General features: G+C 36.5%; 1 protein-coding gene across 1 annotated transcript in view; it reads left to right on the top strand.

The window, feature by feature from the left end:
- ABCB5 (ATP binding cassette subfamily B member 5) overlaps positions 1–22,256 on the top strand; it is a 129,569-nt gene that overhangs the window by 89,767 nt on the left and 17,546 nt on the right. The window contains 4 exon segments of the mRNA XM_060107705.1: positions 1,911–1,994; positions 11,959–12,162; positions 15,020–15,120; positions 15,986–16,126. Coding sequence (XP_059963688.1) covers positions 1,911–1,994; positions 11,959–12,162; positions 15,020–15,120; positions 15,986–16,126 — 530 coding nt within the window.

The following is a 22,256-nucleotide window of genomic DNA, read 5'->3' as shown; positions in this document are numbered from 1 at the left end:
GAGAAAAGACATACCACGCACTTATGATAGTGCTACTGTAATTTTTTATTTCTAATAGAATTATTGGCAGGAAAAAAATGGATTTACTAGTATCAGAAAACCTGCTAGCCTAGCTTATAATCATTTTACCATCAGGAAGAGAAGAAGCAAGCTAATTTTTCTCAATACCAGCTGTGTTCCAGAAACTCTGCTAAGTGTTTTACCATATAATGCCTATGCTGGAAAACAATCCCTAGAGTGCATAATTGCTGACTTGTTGAAAAGCAGTTTTGGATATCTTGCTGATTGAACATCAGAGAAAGATGAAGACTAGTCATATATGTATCCTTTGCCTTGCGTATTATAGCAATTACTATACTATAGAATCAGGAATGTAATAGTAAATGATAAATTCTTTTTCTTTTTCTATATTTTTACTTTATATTGTAGCTAGAAATTCTTTGTGTATTCCATGTTATGTTGAAATATAGAAAGAATTAGTATACAATAAAAAACAGGTAATGTCTTCTAGATCAAGAGTGCTGTAGTTACTATCATTGCTGATGTGTGTTCATGGTTATATGTTAGGCTCTTGACTCGGGTTGTATTCTCAAAGTGGCTACTGTGTAGTGAATATCATGATCTCTATAAGATGCCCTTTGGGTGTCTAGGACCCTAAACTCTTTGGGACACCTTCCCAATCCAGGGGTTTAAAGAGTAGTGATGTCATGCCAGGGTTGTAATCCCCCTGGATGCTGCCATATTCCTCCACGGGGGCTTTCTTCTCACACAACAGCATGATTAATGCACAGCCTTCTATCTCTCTTGCTTTTGTTTCCTTAGTTGGCAAAAATGTGTAACCTGGGCATCAGGGCCCTGGCTGGGTCTTTTGCTCTTCACTCACTAAAAATCAGTCAATTTTTTTTTTTTTTTTTTTTTTTGCGGTATGCGGGCCTCTCACTGTTGTGGCCTCCCCCGTTGCGGAGCACAGGCTCCGGACGCGCAGGCTCCGGACGCGCAGGCTCAGCGGCCATGGCTCACGGGCCCAGCCGCTCCGCGGCATATGGGATCCTCCCAGACCGGGGCACGAACCCGTATCCCCTGCATCGGCAGGCGGACTCTCAACCACTTGCGCCACCAGGGAGGCCCAAAATCAGTCAATTTTTAGAGACAGTCTGCATGTAGTTTAATCCACAAGAGATATAACCAGTTTGAGTGCATGGGAGGAAACAGTCAATAACTAAAAAAAGGAAATCAGCATTCCTCAAGTTGAGAGGTGCTAAGAAGTGCTATCTCTATTTGCTGTTGAAAATGAAATTGGTTATAACATTAGGCTTTTATTGCTTGTATTTTTGACCTGTCTCCTTCAAATTGCATGCTTTTTGGCTGCAGTGTTTTTACAGCAGCCTTTCTGCCTCTTTAGCTTCCCACAAGGCCCAGTACTTATCAGATCTAAGGGGGAATATGAAGTGTCAGGGAAAATCTCACCTATCTGGGTCCTGAAGAGAAGGAGACAGACTTTTCTTTTATTTTTTATCATTTATATGTTTAGACAGAAAGGTTTGGAAATATTTCTAAATTGTGTTGTGCATTACTTTACTTTTTAAGTAAAATCTGCTCTCCACAAATTACTTGTGGAGTAAAATTACAAATTATTTTGTGGTTCGAAATGACCATTTTAAACATTGATTATTATACAATATTGCAGCATGGTAATGAGTCCAAGCTGTTGGGCTTAAGTTCTTCAGTTTGTATCTAAATATAGATCTTTGTGAAGTAAGAAACAAAAGTTATTTGATCCATAGTTTTTACAAGAATTAAGCGCCTGTGAGTAAGGAGACAGGCAAATGGCTTCTAAGTTAATGTAGCAAAATTGCAACTCAGAAAAGGATCTTTTTGATGACCATATGTTAATTCCCTTTTTTCTCTAGGATATCTCCTGGTTTGATGATAAGGAAAACAGCACAGGAGCCTTGACAACAATATTAGCCATAGATACAGCACAAATTCAAGGAGTATGTATATTGCTTTTATTATTTATTTATTTATTTATTTTTGGCTGCGTTGGGTCTTGGTTGCTGTGTGCGGGCTTTCTCTAGCTGTGGCGAGCGGGTGCTACTCTTCATTGGGGTCCGTGGGCTTCTAATTTTGGTGCTTTCTCTTATTGCGGAGCATGGGCTTTAGGCTCACGGGCTTTAGTAGCTGTGGGGCACGGGCTCCAGAGCTCAGGCTCAGTAGTCGTGGCTCAGGGGCTTAGTTGCTCCACAGCATGTGGGATCTTCCCGGATCAGGGTTCGAACCCATGTCCCCTGAATTGGCCGGCAGATTCTTAACCACTGTGCCACCAGGGAAGTCCCTGCTTTTATTTTTAAATGGTGTATGTATATGGTATGCATGCATGCGTGTACACACATGTGTTTGTGCATATATGTGAGCTATGCTGAGATGACCCACATCATTAAGGAGACCAGGTAAGTCTCAGGGCTAACAGGGAGCTCTCAGTGAAAGATATAAAGAAGCCTTTCAGTTCTGGACATTTTTAACCAAAAATAAAGGAGATTTAGGACATGTAATAGGATAACCAGAGGACTAAAGAAGATACCAAGAATGAGTTAGAGAAAAGAGCTCAGAATTAAATAGTAAGATAAGAAAAAGTAACAAAATGAAAATACACACACGTAACTTAGAAGTTTTAATAAAAGAATGAAGTTTAGTTTTTCCTTCCCCCCAGAAAATAAAATCTTATTTAGCATAATATGTAACATGTTAAATTCATATGCATCTGGAAATGGTTCTGTGCTAGTTGTTATACAGATCAAGTTAAAGAGATATGTGTGATCATGACTGGTCACAATATGTATAAATAAAATTCATGTTTATGAACCATATTCAAAATCAATGACAGAATGACCAGCATAATGTACATCAAAGTGACACTTAAATATTTATGGGGAGTAAAGTAGTGTGGAAGAGATGAAGAGTAATTTATTAGTTTTCTTCCAATTATTTTAATAAAATTAACCTTTATATTACAAGCAGGATTTCAACTATAATTGAGAAAAGGAATGCAAAACAAGATTTCCCACTTTTAATTTAAGTGAGGTAAAGTTTTTGATCTCTGTTAAAATAAGAACTCTAGCAGAATTATAGACTTTCCTTTTTCCTTATCATTCATGTGGGAGAAAAGGAAAGTCAAAGATGCACCTCCGAATGACAGAAAAATCTTAAAAGTATTTTTTTTTGTTGTTTAGAAATACTGAAATGTTGATTACAGCATTGCTACCAGAGCAACAAATTGTCAACTAAAACAGCTCTTCAAAATTGTATTTTCTTTTGGAAGCTATTTCCACAGGACATGGCCACTATTCTAATTTTTGTAACTTTTGCAAGACTTCTTTGTTCAATATGTACATACAAGGATAGATTTATATTACTAGAGAATAAAACAAGTTGGTTACAATTATGAATATTCACATGCTTCTGTATTGGTTTGGAAAACTAATTTTATGATGTAGAAAGAGCTCAAGAGGAAAGGGGACATCATCTTCATCTCTTCCTGAAACTTTTTTTGATAATTTTGAAAACAAGACTCTAAATTTCACTAGATAGTATTTAAATTTTAAAGTAAAGCTGAGGAGCTGGATTTTACTTGTATAAGTGGGAAGAAAATGATGGATAAAATTTCACTTAATAGTTAGCTAATGAGCATAGCATTAATCTTCCATAGCACAATAGAATCAGATAAATGACAACATCTGTGTTTAGAAATTCAATGGTTCACTACTTTTGGCAGAAGTATCAATCCCTATAATTCCCTTTGAATCCCCATTCTACAAAATTTGGGGTTTTTTCCTTTGCTGTGTGCATGTTTTTCTCTTACTACCTATCATCATTCAGATCTTTTAAGAATCCAGTGAAATAGGTATTCTTACTATAAGCTATACTTGATACGTGAGACATCTCTTTTAGTATTTACTTCAATGAAAAGAACAAATTAGTACTAAAGACCAACATTACTCTCTGAATACCCATTAGTTGTTTCTAATACATAATGTTGTCTCTCATCAAGAAAAATTAATGAGAATATTTGTCAGTGTGATTCCTTATAAACCTTTGACTAATACTATTTGAATCATTTGAAAATTTCCTGTTTCAGTTAGTAACTGTTGGTCTCATGATAACTTCTGGGCAAGTCAAATCATTTTCATTAAGTAAGAAGTAGCAGCTAAACACTAGATGGCTGGAATACTGATGGCACATTTAAAGTTGCAGAATTTGTAAAGCATAGCAACCAAAGAAGGATTCCAAGAATAAGACTGTGTCTACTGGCATACAATTCACATAAACCCTTGCTTTGCCATATATAGGTAGATTCATATCTAACTTGAATAGATTCTCTTTCTATTGAAGGAAGATTATTTACTAATCCTATTTGTCCACTATTTCTTTTATCACAAAGACACACCACACTAGAGATGAATCAGGAAACAATAATTTGGGGTCATATATCCTATCATATCAACTTAAGATATTTCCATCTCAGTTTCTTCATCATGTAATTTCGGTTACATGTTACTTTATCAAATGTATTAGGGTGAATGTTTATAAACTAACCCTTTAATAACAGTAAATTTTATTCTGAAACCCTTACTAGTCACCAAAAATATAAACTCCTGGCTATTTTTAGATGTTCTGATACTTTGAGAGTCATGAGAAAAACATGTTAGTGAAATAAGGTTATAGGACAAAATGATTCCTGAAATAGTTGATTGAATACAACCAATTTAACTGGTATTATTTCAGCCCAAGGTAATGGCTTACTGCCAGTACATCTGTCAACAGACTATTTTCTGTGTAGTATGTAGTTTTATTAAAGGTATAAAGCCATTTTAAATTCTTTGGGAGACTGAATTTCACAAAATTACATAGTATTATTTCTGTATATTTTAGCAACCCCTTTTCATCAACCAGAAGTCTTACCTCACTTTTGTCCACATGAAAGTGTGTAATTGATGCCACAGTGTACACTTGATATACTGACAGACACAATGTTAGTTCCAAGAATTCTCATCAGAACTACAGTTACATTGCCCCAAGAAATAAAAATTTCCTTTATTAATTCCTAGAGCCCAGTGAATTGATTAGGTAGAGCTAGGGTATCATTACGTGGACAATGGTGACCTCACTTTTTGGTTTAACTTTTGGACATGGAAAGTGCATAAAACAGCTTAACATTACTTATAATTCAAATGATGTGAGTAGTCATTGAAATCACTTTACCACAGTATAAGGTTGGCATATAATTGCTGTTTTGCATTACCATTTTAGGTTGAATTAATTGAGACATTATCAAGTCTACAGCAAAAGCTAATATCCAAAACCATAGTGGTTAAAGGTGGTCCTTCCTATAAAAAAAAAAAAAATTTCAATCTCAGCCCTGAACTCAAAACTTTCCAGTGAAACTTTACCAATGCTAAGCCCTCAAACTGTTGTCTGGGAAGACAAGTCAAGAAATTCGGCTTCCACTTTTGACAAAAAAAGAAATAAACATAGTAAGGTCTACAGGAGCAAATGAACTTCGCCACTGGTCTAATAATGTGTGATAAGTTCATTTATTTTCCACAAAATACTTGCTAATGAATAATACAACGAATAACAATAGGCCTTAAACACCTTACATTTTCACAAACTTTGTAAATTTGCCAACTAAACCTTTTTTGTTTTTTCTGCTCTACAAATATTTTTGCCACCATCAGTTGTAATACATCTTAGCAGATTACACTTCAGGTTATACTCATCTAGTTTATCTCTCAACTTCTTTGAAAATATTGTTACCTTCAGTTGTTCCACACAGACTATTCATAGCAGCTAATTTTAAAGTCACTTCAAACTCAGTATCGACTCCTCAAAAAAACCAACAGTTGAGCAGTATCAGTAACATATGTCGACCCATCAAGAGCCAGGGAAAACGACTCAAAATGACCTACCTTGGTTTTCAGTTGACGATTGATATTGCTGTCGTTTTTCTCAACTTTTTGAGAAGTTGTTCTTATCAAAACACTAATCATCTGATATTAGTTTATGCTCTCTGAACACATTTCTTCCACTGTTGCAGTCAAACATGATTTAATTAACTCACTATCTGTGAGTGACTTTCTTTGCTTAGCTAATAAATGAGCCACTCAGAAACTTACTTTAGATTCAGCCTTGTTTTCACTTTTTAGTTTTATGAAGAAATTCTGCTAAGATGTGTTATTTCCATTCCATTTGTTTCCCATTTCTAATTTTTATAAATGTTACTTTCCTGTGAATTAGGAATTTTGTGATGTGTGCTTAGTCTGCTAATGTCGACCTGTTTTGTATATTTTTAAGACTATGTAGTCTCATTGCATAATAAACACAGCACTGTGACATCTAATTAGAACACAAAGTGATCCACAGACCATTGTGCCTTCCTTAAAAGCAGGACATCCAAAGTCCACTTTTCTCTTCCTTTCTTGTCTTTAGATGATGGGCATACAAGGGTAATTTTTAAAACTAGGATGAAACATCACAGTACAGCAACACACAGGGCACTCAACATGCTGCCAAATTATATACAATATCATCACACTGAGCAGCAGTGAAAAGCAAGGAGAGCAGCACATATGGTTTCTCTAGCAACCCCTCAACGCCATAGACAATAGGTAAACAAAGAAGCATGGCTGTGTTACAATAAAACTTTTTTTATGGATACTGACATTTGAATTTGTAGAATTTTGATGTGGGTCATTTTCATTTATTTTCATTATCTCATCAACTTTTTGAATGTATGTTATGCAATGATAATAACTTTTAATGTCATTGTCTGCTAAATCTAACATTTGTATCAGTTCTGGGTTAGTTTCAACTGATTGATTTTTATGCTCATTTTGGGTCCTTTTTTGCTGCTTTTTGTTATACCTGGTGATTTTTGAGTAGATGCCACACATTGTGAATTTAACATTTTGGGGTGCTGAATATTTTTGTATTTCTAGAAATATTCTTGTTTTGTTCTGGGATGCAGTTAAGTTACTTGGGAACAGTTTGATCTTGGGGGGGGGTCTTGATTTTAAGATTTATTAAGCAGGACTAGAGCCAACTACTGAGGCAAGACCCTTCAATATACTCTACCCAATGACCAGTGAATCATGAGGTTATTCAGTCAGGCTGGTATGACCAAACATATGGTCTTGGTATGACTGGTATGACTAGCCCTCACACATGCATTGTTCAGTTGAATACTCAAGGAGGATCCTCTGCAGATATCCAGATTTCTCTTTTTGTATACCTCTCTCTTCTTCAGTGTTCTGTGCTGCAAACTCTAGCTTCCTTGGTTTCTCCAGACTCAGCTTTGTCTACTCCACTTACGGAGTCTGTTGGGCTCTATCTCAGTTTACCCTTCCTATTCTGAAGCCTGGAAGCTCTTTTAAAGGGTAAACTGTGGCAAACACAGGGCTCACCTCTTTTGTTTCCCATTTCTACCCTTGGTTGCCTTAGGTCTAGTATCTTGAAAACTATTGGTTCATATATTTTGTCTATTTTTTATTAGTTTCAGATGGGAGGACAAATCCATTCCCTCTCTTCATGTTAGCCAGAAGCAGAAATCCTGCTATATAGAATTTTATTTCTACAATTGCTTACTGAGTATCTTTCCATTTATTTTCTTATGGCAGCCATTCCTCTGGAACTTTCTTATCAAAGTTGTATTACCCACATTTAACATAGTATTTGGACATAGTAGATACTCCGTAAATAATTGTTATCTGCAGAACTATTTAATTATGACTTTCTGCTCTTGATTTCCAAGGAAAAATTCTATCTTCATGCACGTTGATAAATAATCTAAAGAAGTTTAATTAAATTTCCTCTGATTCCAGTTCTAAATTCTTTCCAGAGCTACACTATTCCTCTAGGTCTTTAAGGCAATTTTAAATTTTCTTTTAGTTCTTGTAGTATTTTTCAACACCAGATGTCTGTTGTTTTCTGTTAATTCTTCCTGGAACAGGAAAGATATATTCAGATCCTTCTTATCCTACTACCATCACCAAAAGGCAGGGTTTGTGACCTGTCCATGGCTGCGTTGACTGAATATTTCAGTAAGTTTCTGGTAGCTTAAACTAAAATGCCATTTAGAAAGGTATATGATCTTACTTTCAAGAAGCAGATTAGTACAAGAGTGGATAACTCAAGCTTATTGAATAAGCAAGGTTATGCAAGTGCAAGTCACTTTATAGAAAGTTCTTATGTCCCAAACAAAAAGCTCAAATACAAGACCATTCCATTAAAAATTTGGCAAGTTTACACTTGGATGTTTTTAGACATGAGGTTGGTGTGCATACTCCTTAGACCAATTTTAAGTGACTCTCAAATGTTCATCTGATGTGCCTCTGATAAGTACCTCTACTTCTTTTTCCAACACACCACATAATTTTATACTCAAAAACTACAATCCTCAGCATGATTTCTGTCTTTACTTTTCCTGTTTTTCACCTTTTTGCTTCATTTTCTTTTGATTTCCTGTAAAGAGCTGGAATCTTAAAGTAAATAGGATAAAAACAGAGGAATGTGGTGAAAAAAGGAACTATATTATGGCCACCTAATAGGAAATACCCAAACAGAAAAGAGTAATTGTTCACTGGATATGTTTTACACTTTTGTTAATATAGATATCATGCCAAAGACTGAGATCTGAAAAAGGAAAAGTCATTGACCTCAAAATAAGAAAGTACAAAGTGGAAATCAATGAATGTATAAAGGCCTAAAAACATAGCTATCAAGTAATTGATGGCAAGTAATTTCTTAGTAATATTTAGATAAATTTTACATTAAAAGAACAATGATTATCTTATTCTTAACAAAACTTGATTGTAATTTTTTTAAGAACTTCTAACTATTTTATAGCAAAAAATATATATGTTTATGTGGCTATAGGAGCATTCCATAGTTAATCTGATGTGGGGTGGGACCTTCAACGGTACAAGTACTTAAGTTCCACAGCCTCTTCATCCAGCTATCTGATCTATATAACTTTGAAACTCATGGTGAGGGTGGGAGGAGAGGAGCAAGTACAGTATATTGGTTTGCAAGGGCTGCCATAACGATGTACCACAGACTGAGTGGCTTAAGCAACAATATTTCCTCATGGTTCTAGAGCTTAGAAGTCCAAGATCAAGGTGTTGGCATGGTTGGTTTCATAATGAGTCCTCTCACCTTGACTTATAATTTTCTTCGTGTTGTGTACTCACATGGTCTTTCTTTATGCAAGCACATCTGCAACCAAATTTCCTTTTCTTATAAGGACACCAGTCATATTGGAGTAGGGCTCACCCTCAAAACCTCATTTTAATCTAATTACCTCTTTAAAGACCTTATCTCCAAATACAGTCACATTCTGAGGAACTGGGAGTCAGGACCTCAACATATGAATTTGGGTGGTGGGTGTAGGACCATTCAGTCCATAATATACAGCATCATTTATCTCTGCATCATCCTTAAACTCTCAAGAGGCAGAGTGTAAGCAAGCATTAGTACCAAATGACATTTTTATTTCAGCCTCATAGCTTAGAGTTAGTGTATAATGCCCTAAAGCATGTAAAATGGGTTACCTGTCTGAGTTTTCAGTATTTAGTGGTTTGTTTGGTGTTTGCTCTTGTTATTTGTTTTTACTTTTTTTGAGTTTTCTTTGATAGTTCAGTGAAAAAATGGGAACATAGTGGATCATTATCAGATGCAGTCTTGAAACTAAAACCACAAAAGTGTTTTAGGAACAAGTCAGAGCCCTGTGGAGAAAGAGGGCTTTTTTTTTTTTTTTTTTTTTTTCGGGTACGTGGGCCTCTCACTGTTGTGGCCTCTCCCGTTGCGGAGCACAGGCTCCAGACGCGCAGGCTCAGCGGCCATGGCTCACGGGCCCAGCCGCTCCGCGGCATGTGGGATCTTCCCGAACCGGGGCACGAACCCATGTCCCCAGCATCGGCAGGAGACTCTCAACCACTGCGCCACCAGGGAAGCCCAAAGAGGGCTTTTTATTGTTATTTTAATGATGATACTAATTTGGAGGATACTTCAGTGAATATTGATATCATCTTTTAGAGAAGCAATTTGACAATATCTATGAAGAATGTAAGAGTATATACCCTTTAACATATAACTCCAGGCTAAGAATTTAACATTAGGAAATAAAAGATGAGCACAAATATTTTGCACAAAGATGTTCATTACATCTTTGCTTTTAATAGTGAAAAATTGGAAGCAATCTACTAGATATTTTTTGAAGACTATTTAGTGACCCAGGAAAAAGCTTGCTGTATAATGTAAAGGGATAAAAGCAGGATACAAAGCTGAATACACACAATAATCCTAATCTGAATGTGTGTATGTATTTATGTCTGGAAGGATGTAATTTTTAACATTATTTAGACCTTTTCCAATGGCCATGTTTTCATGATCAGAGCAAAACATATCTTTGAAAATGTGAATTGATATCTTGGTTGATTATAGCTGTGTTTCTAGGTAAATAGGTGTTTCATTTTTTCATCACAGCATAAAGGAATTTAACATTTCTGTTTATTACTTAACATGTGTCCCACTGAAAGTTAATTCATAAGACATGCAGTTCTCGTAAAGCAGTTATGAAGATATTTCTACTTAATTTAAGATTTTTTTCCAAATTTCTTTTAAGTTACCTCATACCATGATGTTTCCAACTCCTTTTCTGTCTTGATATTGCCTCTTTAGACCTTTGCTGAGTGAAACCAAGTTATAAAGTGCAGAAAAGGGAATGCAAGATATCATATCCAAAGTATATACTTCAATGAATATCCTCAATCATTCCATTCAGCACTACTACAGTGTAGTGGCTAAAAAGTCCCGGCCCTTTTTCAGTGTAAGGGGAAGGAGCAGGGTTGGTTTTGGAGCCCACATATGGTAAGTTGGGCATCCAGGTGAGGCAGCAGCCTCATGTGGGAAAGCCAAGCCAGAGAAGAGTGAGGAGGGTATGCATGCAGGGGAGAGACGGGTAATGATAGCAGATTGGTCACGATCTGCATGATAGCAGAGAGATTGATCAAGGAACTCTGTTAAAGAAAATGGGAGCCAGGTTTCTCACTGTTGAAGAAGGGGATAACAAATATTAGAAGGAAGAAAGATGGAAATAACCTTGTGTTTTTGGATTGGAACTGGAGGTATTGGTATGAACTCACGGATTTCAAGAAATGTAAACAGAGAAATAAATATAGATTTCAATATGTGCATGCATCTACACACACACACACACACACACTCCCCAGTTCTATCTACTAACATTCCACTGATAATGAGCACAACTAGCATCATATATTGATTTTTTTAATTAAAAAATTTTTTTTCTTCATATAGTAAGTCCTAAATAACATTCTCCACTAACAGGAACTGGGACTCCTTGGAGAAATGACAGATTTCAGGTGTAGGGCCTGGAAAATCTTTTTGTGTCAGAAAGTAAGAACATATTCAGAAATAATAGGAACATGTCAAAGGACAATATCAGACATAATATAGACAAATAAAACATAATGACTCCTTAGTAGTGGACATTTTTTTTTTTTTTTTTTTTTTTGTAGTATGCGGGCCTCTTATTGCTGTGGCCTCTCCCGTTGCGGAGCACAGGCTCCGGACGCGCAGGCTCAGCGGCCATGGCTCACGGGCCCAGCCGCTCCCGGCATGTGGGATCTTCCCGGACCGGGGCACGAACCCGTGTCCCCTGCATCGGCAGGTGGACTCTCAACCACTGAGCCACCAGGGAAGCCCAGTAATGGACATTTTAAAACTATAACTATTATTTAATCTCTAAGTATAAATTCAAAATAAAAATCTATATATAAAGCCTAAAAAAGAAAGCTTATCTTATTTTGCAAGAAACTATAATAGCAATTCTTGTAGATTTCAAATTAACTGACTTTTTTTCCAAAATATGTCTGATTATAGGCAACAGGTTCAAGGGTTGGTGTCTTAACACAAAATGCAACTAACATGGGACTTTCAGTTATCATTTCCTTCATATATGGATGGGAGATGACACTCTTGATTCTGAGTATTGCTCTGGTACTTGCTCTGACAGGAATGATTGAAATGGCAGCAATGACCGGATTTGCCAACAAGGATAAGCAAGAACTTAAGCATGCTGGAAAGGTAAAATAAAGACTGTTGTTCCCATCATAACATTTTAAAAGAAAATCAATAAGAGCTCCTATCCTTACAATACATAACTTCCTTTCTTAGGAATCTGTAAAGTGATGTATATGTATTGAAATTCATACAGATCAGTTTAAGATGGGGTGTAGATAATGTCATAGCAATAGGGTGCATAATTTAGAGCATAGGCTCTGGAGTCAAATTGGCTGAATTTGAATCCAGATTCTACCACTAACAAATGTGTGATCTGAGCAAGTTACATCAACCTTTCTGGACTTCAGTTTCTTCCTCTGTAAAGTGGAACTAAAATAGTACCTCTTACAGATCTTTATGACTATTACAGAAAACACTTAGTCTTATTAGTATATGCAGTAGTATCTGGAAAACAGTAAGCACTCAGTAATGTCAGCCATTATTACTCTTATCAAATTGTGGGGGAATTTGTTAACATTGTGATTCCACATTCTCTGATTATTGAATAATTGAATGTCTTGAACAATTCTGGGTATTTTATTTTTCAAAATAAAGAGGAAATATAATAGTTACTAAATTCAAGGCAAGGTACTGATATTGGTAGTGCCCAAAACAAAGCTTTAGAGACAAGGACCATTTTTAAAATGATCAAAATGAACAATGTATTTACTTGGAAAATTTTTTGACATATATAAGTTTCTCAGGATCAATCATATTCATAAAAATAATCATTGTAGTAGTGATTTAGAGAAACATTAGTAATGTAGTACCATAATATCTAAAAGTTGAAAGAGATGTCATTTGATCCAGCCACTCACCCAAAGTAGAAATCTCTTGTACAACATCCCTGTTGAGTGTCTATCCATCTTTTATCCACCCTTTTCTCCAGTGGCAGGCAGTGCATTACTTTCCCAGGCTGCTGCCTACCCCTTAGATGGTAGGGAGTTCTTTTTTTTTTTTTTTTTTTTTTGGTGGCCTTCTATCCTTCTCTTCTTGTCTTTCATCTTGATAGAGGTCCAAAACCTGCTTCTTGTGACTCTATGAAGCTGCATCATGTAAATGCCAAGTCTTCTCTTGGTCACCCAGCCCCAGCTCCCCTCATGATACCATTTCAAAGATCTATATCACATTGGTGAAAGGCCTGAATATAAAAATGATTTTAATATCATTATGGTCTGTATCACAGTGACTGTATCATATTATAAATATCATGAATATTCATGAATAGGGATCCAGCCAAGCACAAGACTCATAGAAATCTGGTTTTCATGACCCTTGGACTTTGCCACCTTTCCTGCACTAGATAAAGACCCTTGGAATGTCTGCTTGAGCAGTACAGACTGAACTACACAGCATATATTTGCTTCAGAAACACAGAAAAGTTGTTCAGCCCTCTGTGTGAGCAAATTATCACAATTTCCAAGTTAATCTGGCCCTAATTAATTATATTTTATTCATCTTAATTTTTATGTCATGAGCTTTAGTTGTATATGTGCTGTTTGATTTTTTTCCTTTTTGTATTATTAAAGTAACCTCAGACTATACAATCAATAACTGCAATCAAATAGGCAATGTGGCCTGCATGTCCGGACCCTGTGCTCCGCAACGGGAGAGGCCACAACAGTGAGAGGCCCGCATACAGCAAAAAAAAAAAAAAAAAAAAATAGGCAATGTGTCCTTTCCCACTAGCTTTTCAATCAGTCACTTTACCAAACACCAAAACTTAGAATATGGACCAATAAAACGTATTGGTCCTTCTTTGGTTGCATGTGTAGATTTGGAAAAATCATCAAATGTTTTATTTTTCAGATTTTAAATGACCATATTAGTAAAAAATAAATAAATAAAATGACAATATTAGTTTTTAAAAAAGGACTATTTTCTAAGGTTCTGTTTTCAGTCCTTTCTTTATTGTGAAAAATGATCACAAGACTTTTTTGTTCATTTCTTTTTGTTTTCCTCAAGATATCAGCATTCTCATCCATTTTCCTCATGCACTACAAAATGTTACAGATGGAGATTTCTTTGAGTTCATTTTGAAATTATGAGAATTTAGAGCAGAATCCTGGTGTCCCGACCATGGTCTACATATCCAGTTCTCTCCCGTAACCCAAGTTCTCCTTCAAACAACCTTGGGTGTCCGCCTAAGTCTTCATCTGTCCCACAGTCCACTCTGCCAGCCTGGAAAGAGAATGTGGAAGCAGAAAGTTTCTCTTTCAAGTCAACATGTGTTCTCATGTCCAAGAAGTTATTCTGAGCCAAAAGTCTCCTCCATTTTTGATCCCCCTTCTTTTTGAAAACTATATAACTATGAAGAAGCATTACATTTGAACTAAATATCTTTTTAAATTCACAGACATCAAAATGAAAAACGGCTATACAATATCTTATACAGAATTCAAAAGCCACACTCCATGTTACTTTACAGCAGTGTTCCTGAGAACTTTGGTTGCTATTTACATTTCTGTGCTAGAATAAAATAATTATTTATTTGATCCTCTTTGCTGTCTTCTTCTTAAATCAGCTCATAATTCATAGGACAGCTCCTTTGCATAATTACATACGGACATAATGCTCACTAATGTTTGATCCCTCTGCTTATGGAACTAGTTTAAATAGAAACTCAATGAAGACTTAAAGAGGGCTAAATTTAGACCAGTGGACTAAATCTTTTCAAAAGGAATTTCCCTTGAGCTTGTTATCCTAATATATTATTTTCCTGTCTTATTTTGGGGAAGGAGAAAAAGGAAGCTAAGAAAACTCATCAGAAACACTTACTGACTTAATGTACTTAATATGTCCCCGTTGTGACTGTAAATCACAACCAGAAGTTTAGCCACTACTAATTTTATTTCTCTATTTGATTATCTTGTTTTATAAGATAGCAACCGAAGCTGTAGAGAATATATGCACTACAGTGTCATTAACAAGAGAAAAAGCCTTCGGGCAAATGTATGAGGAGACGCTTCAGACTCAGCACAGGTGATTGTAGACTCATACTGACTGTATTAACTATAGTTTGTTCCTATAAAGGCAGCACTCCTGGGTGACTCCAGTGGTTTGCCTGCCAACTCATTTGCTCTGGAATCTTTCCTAGTGATGGCATAGCATAATTCCTTATATGACTCCACCAAGAGGAAACTAGAAAGAGGAGTTGAGAGCAAGCACATTTAGAATATATGTTTTAGGTCCACATTGCCATGAACTATAACAAAGTGTGCATATCTTTCTTATTTCCATGAAACATGATTGAGGAAATAACATATTTAAGAAAGAAAATAATATTGCTTAGCCCTTTATATTGAATCTCTAATAAAAGAGTTCACATTTTAAAATGAATATATGGACAACAAATGTGATCAGTTCTTTTAATTTTAAACTAGTCTTCCTTACCACATTTACTTAGTGATACTCTTTGTATTACTTTATCAGAAAGATAGCTCTGTACTCTTTTACACTCATGCTTGTGGTTGGTACCGCCATTTAATTCCCACTATTTATTCTATTAGTGCAACATTAGGATAGAAAATATTTTTAAACCAAATCTCTTTAACTCTTTCAGTAATTATCCTTTCACAGACCTTGTCCATTCATTTGAAAATACATAGAGACAGCTTTGTTACACTGAACTATAGAGCATATAGCTATAGAGAAAATCATTATATTTATTGTTTTCTCTATAATAATTCTCAGTAGTTAAAAAGTCATTTTCTCTTTAATAATTAGAAAAAGTGTATACCCTCTAAATGATAACATGTCTTACCTTCTGTATTCATTACTCTACATTTATTTAAAGGACCTTACTATACCTCATGCCCCATTATCTAGTAAATTTTGTGCGTTTCAGAAATACCTTGAAGAAAGCACAGATCATTGGAATCTGTTATGCATTCAGCCATGCCTTTGTATATTTTGCCTATGCAGCGTGTTTTCGATTTGGAACTTATTTAATTCAAGCAGGACGAATGACCCCAGAGGGCATGTTCATGTAAGTTGTACAAGTATATAAACCCTGTAAATGGGTTATGTACTTAAATTAACCAGAAAAATGTCTAGTTTAGAGTGTATTATCATTTAAATCATATATGTGCAAAAGACATGTTGGGGAAATTTAAAAATTTTTTGTTATTTAATATCTATTGATATAAGTGCAGTCAAGCTGGTAAAATACTGATATAACACAGGTACTCTGAGTTAAACTCCCAGATGAATTGCTTCCTACTTCAGTTTACTAGACGTGGGAATGTAGGGGTAAAATATGCCTTCTTGTTATCCATTATCTTCCAAGGTGGAGATGGCTTTACCAAGTGTGACTGTAAATCAGTGAGGTAAGTTCCTTGCTAAGCAAATACTCCAGGAGAAACACATGTAAATGAGTATTTCTCTTCAGAAATGTCACATTGAGAATTGATCATGGCATCCCAATGAGGCTGCCTCTTCCCAAAGCATTTGTTGGTGCTTCTATTTGGAACTCTGTTCACATAGTTATGAATCTCTTTACTTCATAGAAACACCTAAATTCAACTTCTGAAATTAGAAAAATTTACCTTGGGTATTAATTCTGAGCTTCTTAAGTCTCCCTAAAATGTCAGATTGTTACTAATCTATATCATAAATGTCACTGCTAAACGTTTAGAGCTAGAGAAATCCATACAATATTTGACTCCAAAAAGTAATGTTATTTTTTTTTTTAAGAAGCCCACCAAAACATACACATCAAAGCAAGGATCAGCCTCTTCAAAATAATGACTTGGGAGATTACACCTGCTTCAAGGATACTGCCATTTGGCAAAAAATGTCGGGAACTCCCCTTTGGGATTTACCTCTCAACACTCAGACACATTCTTTTGAATATCCTTATTGGTGGCACATATTTGTACTTTGGGGATATATTCAATTTGAAGAAATGACCAGAAATCATTTGAAGCCAAATAATTTCAGAATAACTTGGAATAATTTTCAGTTCCTCTTCATGTGTTTGTTTGTTTATCTATCAAACATTAACTGAGTTCCCAGGAAGTTTCTTTGCTAGGCACTCAGAAGGAAAGCATCCACAGTTCACCAACCTAATATTTTTGAATCTATGAGGCCACTTAGAGGTTTCATGAAGCAGATTTTCTTATAAAATGGAGTATCTGGGGGCTTCCCTGGTGGCGCAGTGGTTGAGTTCGCCTGCCAATGCAGGGGACGCGGGTTCGTGCCCTGGTCCGGGAGGATGCCACATGCTGCAGAGCGGCTGGGCCCGTGAGCCATGGCCGCTGGGCCTGCGCATCCGGAGCCTGTGCTCCGTGGTGGGAGGGGCCACAGCAGTGGGAGGCCCGTGTACCGCAAAAAAAAAAAAAAAAAAAGGAATATCTGTATGTAAAATGTCAACAGGAATTTTAGGCTCCCTGTTCTACCATGTTTTCCTACCCTCTAAAACAGTGTGCAGTATTGTCTGTGTGAACATATAAATCACAATTATGACATTTAGCCTTGGACTTCATTCTGATTACACAGACTAGTTTACAGAGATAAATTAACAAGAAACCAAATGTAGAATCACCTAAATTACTTCATTCAGCTCACCAGCCTGCACTAAATTAGCAAGTTGTTTCTTTGGTTCTTATGAAATGCAGGCAATCACAAGCTTAAAAGTTGATTGTATTCCAAAAGTTTGCTTGCAAGCCAATTGTTTGAAACTCAGAACATGTCTTCCTTACGTTGCTCTAAACTTTCTGCAGCCATCTTTAAATCCCCAGTTTCCCATTCCTTCATATAACTGTTCCTTGGTATTAGTAGAGAGCAAGCCAATTAAATATATTTATACTAATGTAGGATGTCTGATGATTTTATCAATTCTCACAGAAGAATTTTCATTTATAAAAGCAATTATAATCCCAGTTACTTTCTAATGGATTTACTTGAAGATAGTGTAACAAAGCAATCAAGAGAGAATCACCTCATTTTCCCATCACCAAACTCACTAGGGTACCACTGATCCACCATGCCTGCCATCTCCATGCAAGAACTAAAGTCCTTGTCTGCAATAGGTTCCTGCAATCATCTCTTCACATCAGTTTCTGTCACTACTATTTCTTTGCTTTATAATCACCTGTCATAAGAAAAAGAAAGAAATCTCTCCCATGACCTTAAGTCCCCTTCTGCCTACTTTCAATGTCTCTGTTCTCCTTTGCAGCAAAACAAATTCTAGAGTAGCCTATTCTTGTTATCTACACCTTTTCATCTCCAACCTCTCCTAAACTCATTCCAGTCAAGCCTTGATTCCTACCATTCCACTAGAAAGACTCATTATCAAGGTCACCACTGACCTCCATCTTGCCCACCCATAGACCCATCCAGTGTCCGGTTTCCCCATCTCATTTAACTTGACCTCTTAGCAGCATTTTATACTCTGCTTCCTGAAACATTTTCTTCTCTAGGCTTTTTCTCCTTTGTTATTGGCCCCTCCTCCTCTATTTTCTTTACGGGCTCCTGATTTTCTGCTGGGCCTCCTCGTGTTGGGGGGCTTTAGAGCCCTCAGTGCTTTTCATCCACACACTCTAATTGGTAATTTCATCCAATCTGATGTTTTTTAAAATATTATTAAATAAATAAATAAATATTTATTAAATATTTTAAATATTAAAAATAAAAAATTTAAATTTTTTTAAATAACTAAAAAAATGTTTTTTAAAGTCATCCTGATGACTCCCTTCTGTGTATTTCCAACTCTGACCCCACTCCTAAATACCACATGCTTATCCAACTACCTACTGGACATCTCCACTTAGGTGTCTAATCATATCTTAATGTGTCCAGAACAGAATTTGAAGTTTTTCCTTCCCAAAGTGTCTCTTCTCCAAGACTTCTCCATCTTAATAAACAGCACCACCATCTATGCAGTTGCTCGGCCCAAAAATCTAAGAGTCACCCTTATTGCTTCTTTTGCCTCCACCCACCACATACAGCACCAAGTTTTAACAGCTGTAACTCCAAAATACTTCTTACCATCTCTACCCATGTTACCTCCCGTTTTATCTCTTTGCCTGTCTTGACTGGACCACTGCAACTACCTGCTCACTGATGTCCCTGTACTCACTCTCTTGCTTCCCTGTAATCCATTCTCCACACAGTAGCTAGGCTGATCTTTTAAAACACAAATCCAATTCCATCAATTTACTAAAATACTGTAATAAATTCCCATTGAAATTTGAATAAAACCAAATTCCTTACTCTGACCTGAAAGCTCTACACATTTGGGCCTCTGCCTTCCTTTCTACCCTCATCTACCATTGTCTTTTTTTGTGATCTGCACCTCAGACCCCTGCTTGCATTTCTGTCCCTGGAACTCTCTTAGTGTTTTTGCACTTGCTCTTTCCTCTGTCTGGAATAATCATTCAGTTCTTTACTGGGCTGCCTCTTTCTCACCATCCAAGCCTCTGCTCCTAAGTCCACTCCTCAGAGGGACTTTTTTTTTTTTTTTTTTTGTGGTACGCGGGCCTCTCACTGTTGTGGTCTCTCCCGTTGCGGAGCACAGGCTCCGGACGCGCAGGCTCAGCGGCCATGGCTCACGGGCCCAGCTGCTCTGTGGCATGTGGGATCTTCCCGGACCGGGGCACGAACCCATGTCCCCTGCATCGGCAGGCGGACTCTCAACCACTGCGCCACCAGGGAAGCCCAGAGGGACTTTTGCTGATGGCTCAAAGTAGTCCTCTTAGCCCTTCTCCTCATCACTCTCTATCCCATTACCATGGTTTAGTTTGTGTATAGCACTTACCACTATGTGAAATTATCTTTTTTGTTTCCAGATTTATTGAGTGCGTAGACTGTAAGCTCAGTCAGAGCAGAGCTTAGCCTGTTTTGGTCACTGATGTTTCCCTAGAGCCAAAAATAAGAGCTTGGAACATCATAGGCACACAATAAATATTCACTGAATAAATGACTGAACCAAAAATAAAGGGAGAGATTTGGAGTGGTGCATAATTAAGCAGTCCAGTCATTCCTGGAAATGTGTTCCCAGATTCAACTTTTCCACATCACTCCTGTTTTTTACAGATTCTTCTCTTTTTCTTCCCTTCTACATCCAAGTGCTTTGGCATAAGGACTGGGTGTAAGTCAAAGACAACCATTTATAGAAAAGTAGAATGTTTGTAGCTGGGAATCTACTTCTCCATACTGAGATTTGTTTAGATTAAAACTAAGCAAAGAATTTTCTTAGTTAAAGAATGATACAACTTCAAAATCATGCAATCACTATCATGCCTGCAAATGACATCAGGCAGGACATTTCTTGAATGGGGCCTCTCAAGGCTGCCAACCATTCTGTTTCGTATGATAATCACTATAACAACAAACTTGATTGAGTCCTTACTTAGTATTAAGGACTTGTAATACATTTTCTGCTTAATCTTCTCCACTACCCTGTGAAATACTATGATTCCCATTGTACAGATGGGGAAAATTAACACTCAAGGAAGTTACCTAACTTGCCCAAAGTCAGTTAATCAGCAAGTGGCAGAGCACAGATTCAAGTTCATGACTCAAGATGCTAGGGGCTTTGCTTAGGTGACATTTATTATTATTAATTATTATTATTATTATTACTAATTCTGTGACAAACTTTCATAGAACCTTTCTATAAAATTATTGGTTTTTTAAAAATTCTTGTGTAGTTTTCCAAACATTTAAATATCCAGAGCTGGGCTGATTCTTACCATAAATGGAACAAGTAACTTGCTTAGTGTTAGTTTATGACCCTAAAATATAGAAGAATCAAAAGGCCCCCATACAAAAATTCCTACTGGACTACCATACTTCCTGAATTTTTTTTTCATTAAATTCATTGAAAAGGGTCATTTCTGGAGACGTAAGAATTTTAGCTGTCAGAACACATGTAGAACTATTAACATGAGAGCAACGATTAATGAACAGTAATCACACTGGTATTTCCTAGTGCCCCGAGGAAAGGAAGAAACAATGAGCTATCTGAGCTTGGACCACGAGTATCATTTTTGATTTGAGTTTCATTCAACCAGACTACAAACAAAGTAAGGATACCCATACTTTTATAGTATGGACAAAGAAGAGAGGCTCTGGGAAATATGGGTATGGGGCTGTGCAAAATGTGAACAGATGAGATTTGTCTTCAATAGCAAAATCTTCAGTTTTCTTAGAGACCCAAAGTGGTCCCCAGCTACCATAAACATGTCACAAGTGTCCTTTTAGACACACTAAAGTACACCTGGCCTAAAGGACTCTGTGCCTTCCAGAATTTAAGGACACAGACAGCTTTCTATCTAATCAGCTAATTGAATGGAAGATTTTACAAAGAAAACTCTCTCCTACTAGAACCCTCCTTACATAAAAAGAACTTTGTGCCATTCTCTAAATCAATGGTTTCCCAATTCATCCATCGAGGAGCTGGTTAAAAATGCAGATACCTGGAGCTCACCCTACAGATCTAACCCAGAGATCTGTAGATCTGGTGTAGGGCCAGGAAACTACGTTTTACCAAACGTCCCAGACTGTTCTGAGGCACAGAATCTGAAGATCACTCTTTAAGAAATATGAGCATAGGGACTGAATTCCAGGCTGCTCTCCATAGCTACTTGAAACCTCAGGGTTTTCTTTTGGTCATTACCAGAAAATTTTCTAGAATTATATAAAAATTGGGGAAGTCATATTTTAGTTTATTGTATAAAATAAAGATGCTTTATTCACTCTATAAAATGTGAATGTATTTTCATGATTTATAGCTACCAGGATGGATAAGCTGTCTCTCTTTCAGAAATGACAGTGTGCCTTATAGAAGGAGATGCACAAAGGGAGTTTTAACAGCAGAATCCCTTGATGTGCTCATAATGTTACTTTATCAGCAAGGCTACTTAGCTAAAACCTTAGCTTTTTCTTCTAAAAAAATAGGCAACATATATTTCTTATGGTAGAAACTGTCTCCATCCATCTCTATTATTGTAGAAGTTTCTCTGAAATGAACATTTTTTAAAAGGTGATAACATTTTCCCTCTGCTGTCTTGCAGCCAATGCATAGGCATTCAGAAAATCTCTTACTTATATTCTCATACACATACGTGTAGTAAAAACCTCCCCTTCTGCTTCTGTTAGCCCTGGCAACACTA

Source organism: Mesoplodon densirostris, chromosome 9 (assembly GCF_025265405.1).
Source record: "Mesoplodon densirostris isolate mMesDen1 chromosome 9, mMesDen1 primary haplotype, whole genome shotgun sequence".
NCBI lineage: Eukaryota > Metazoa > Chordata > Mammalia > Artiodactyla > Ziphiidae > Mesoplodon > Mesoplodon densirostris.
Note: the sequence above shows the minus strand (reverse complement) of the source record. Positions and strands in the feature narration are given on the sequence as shown.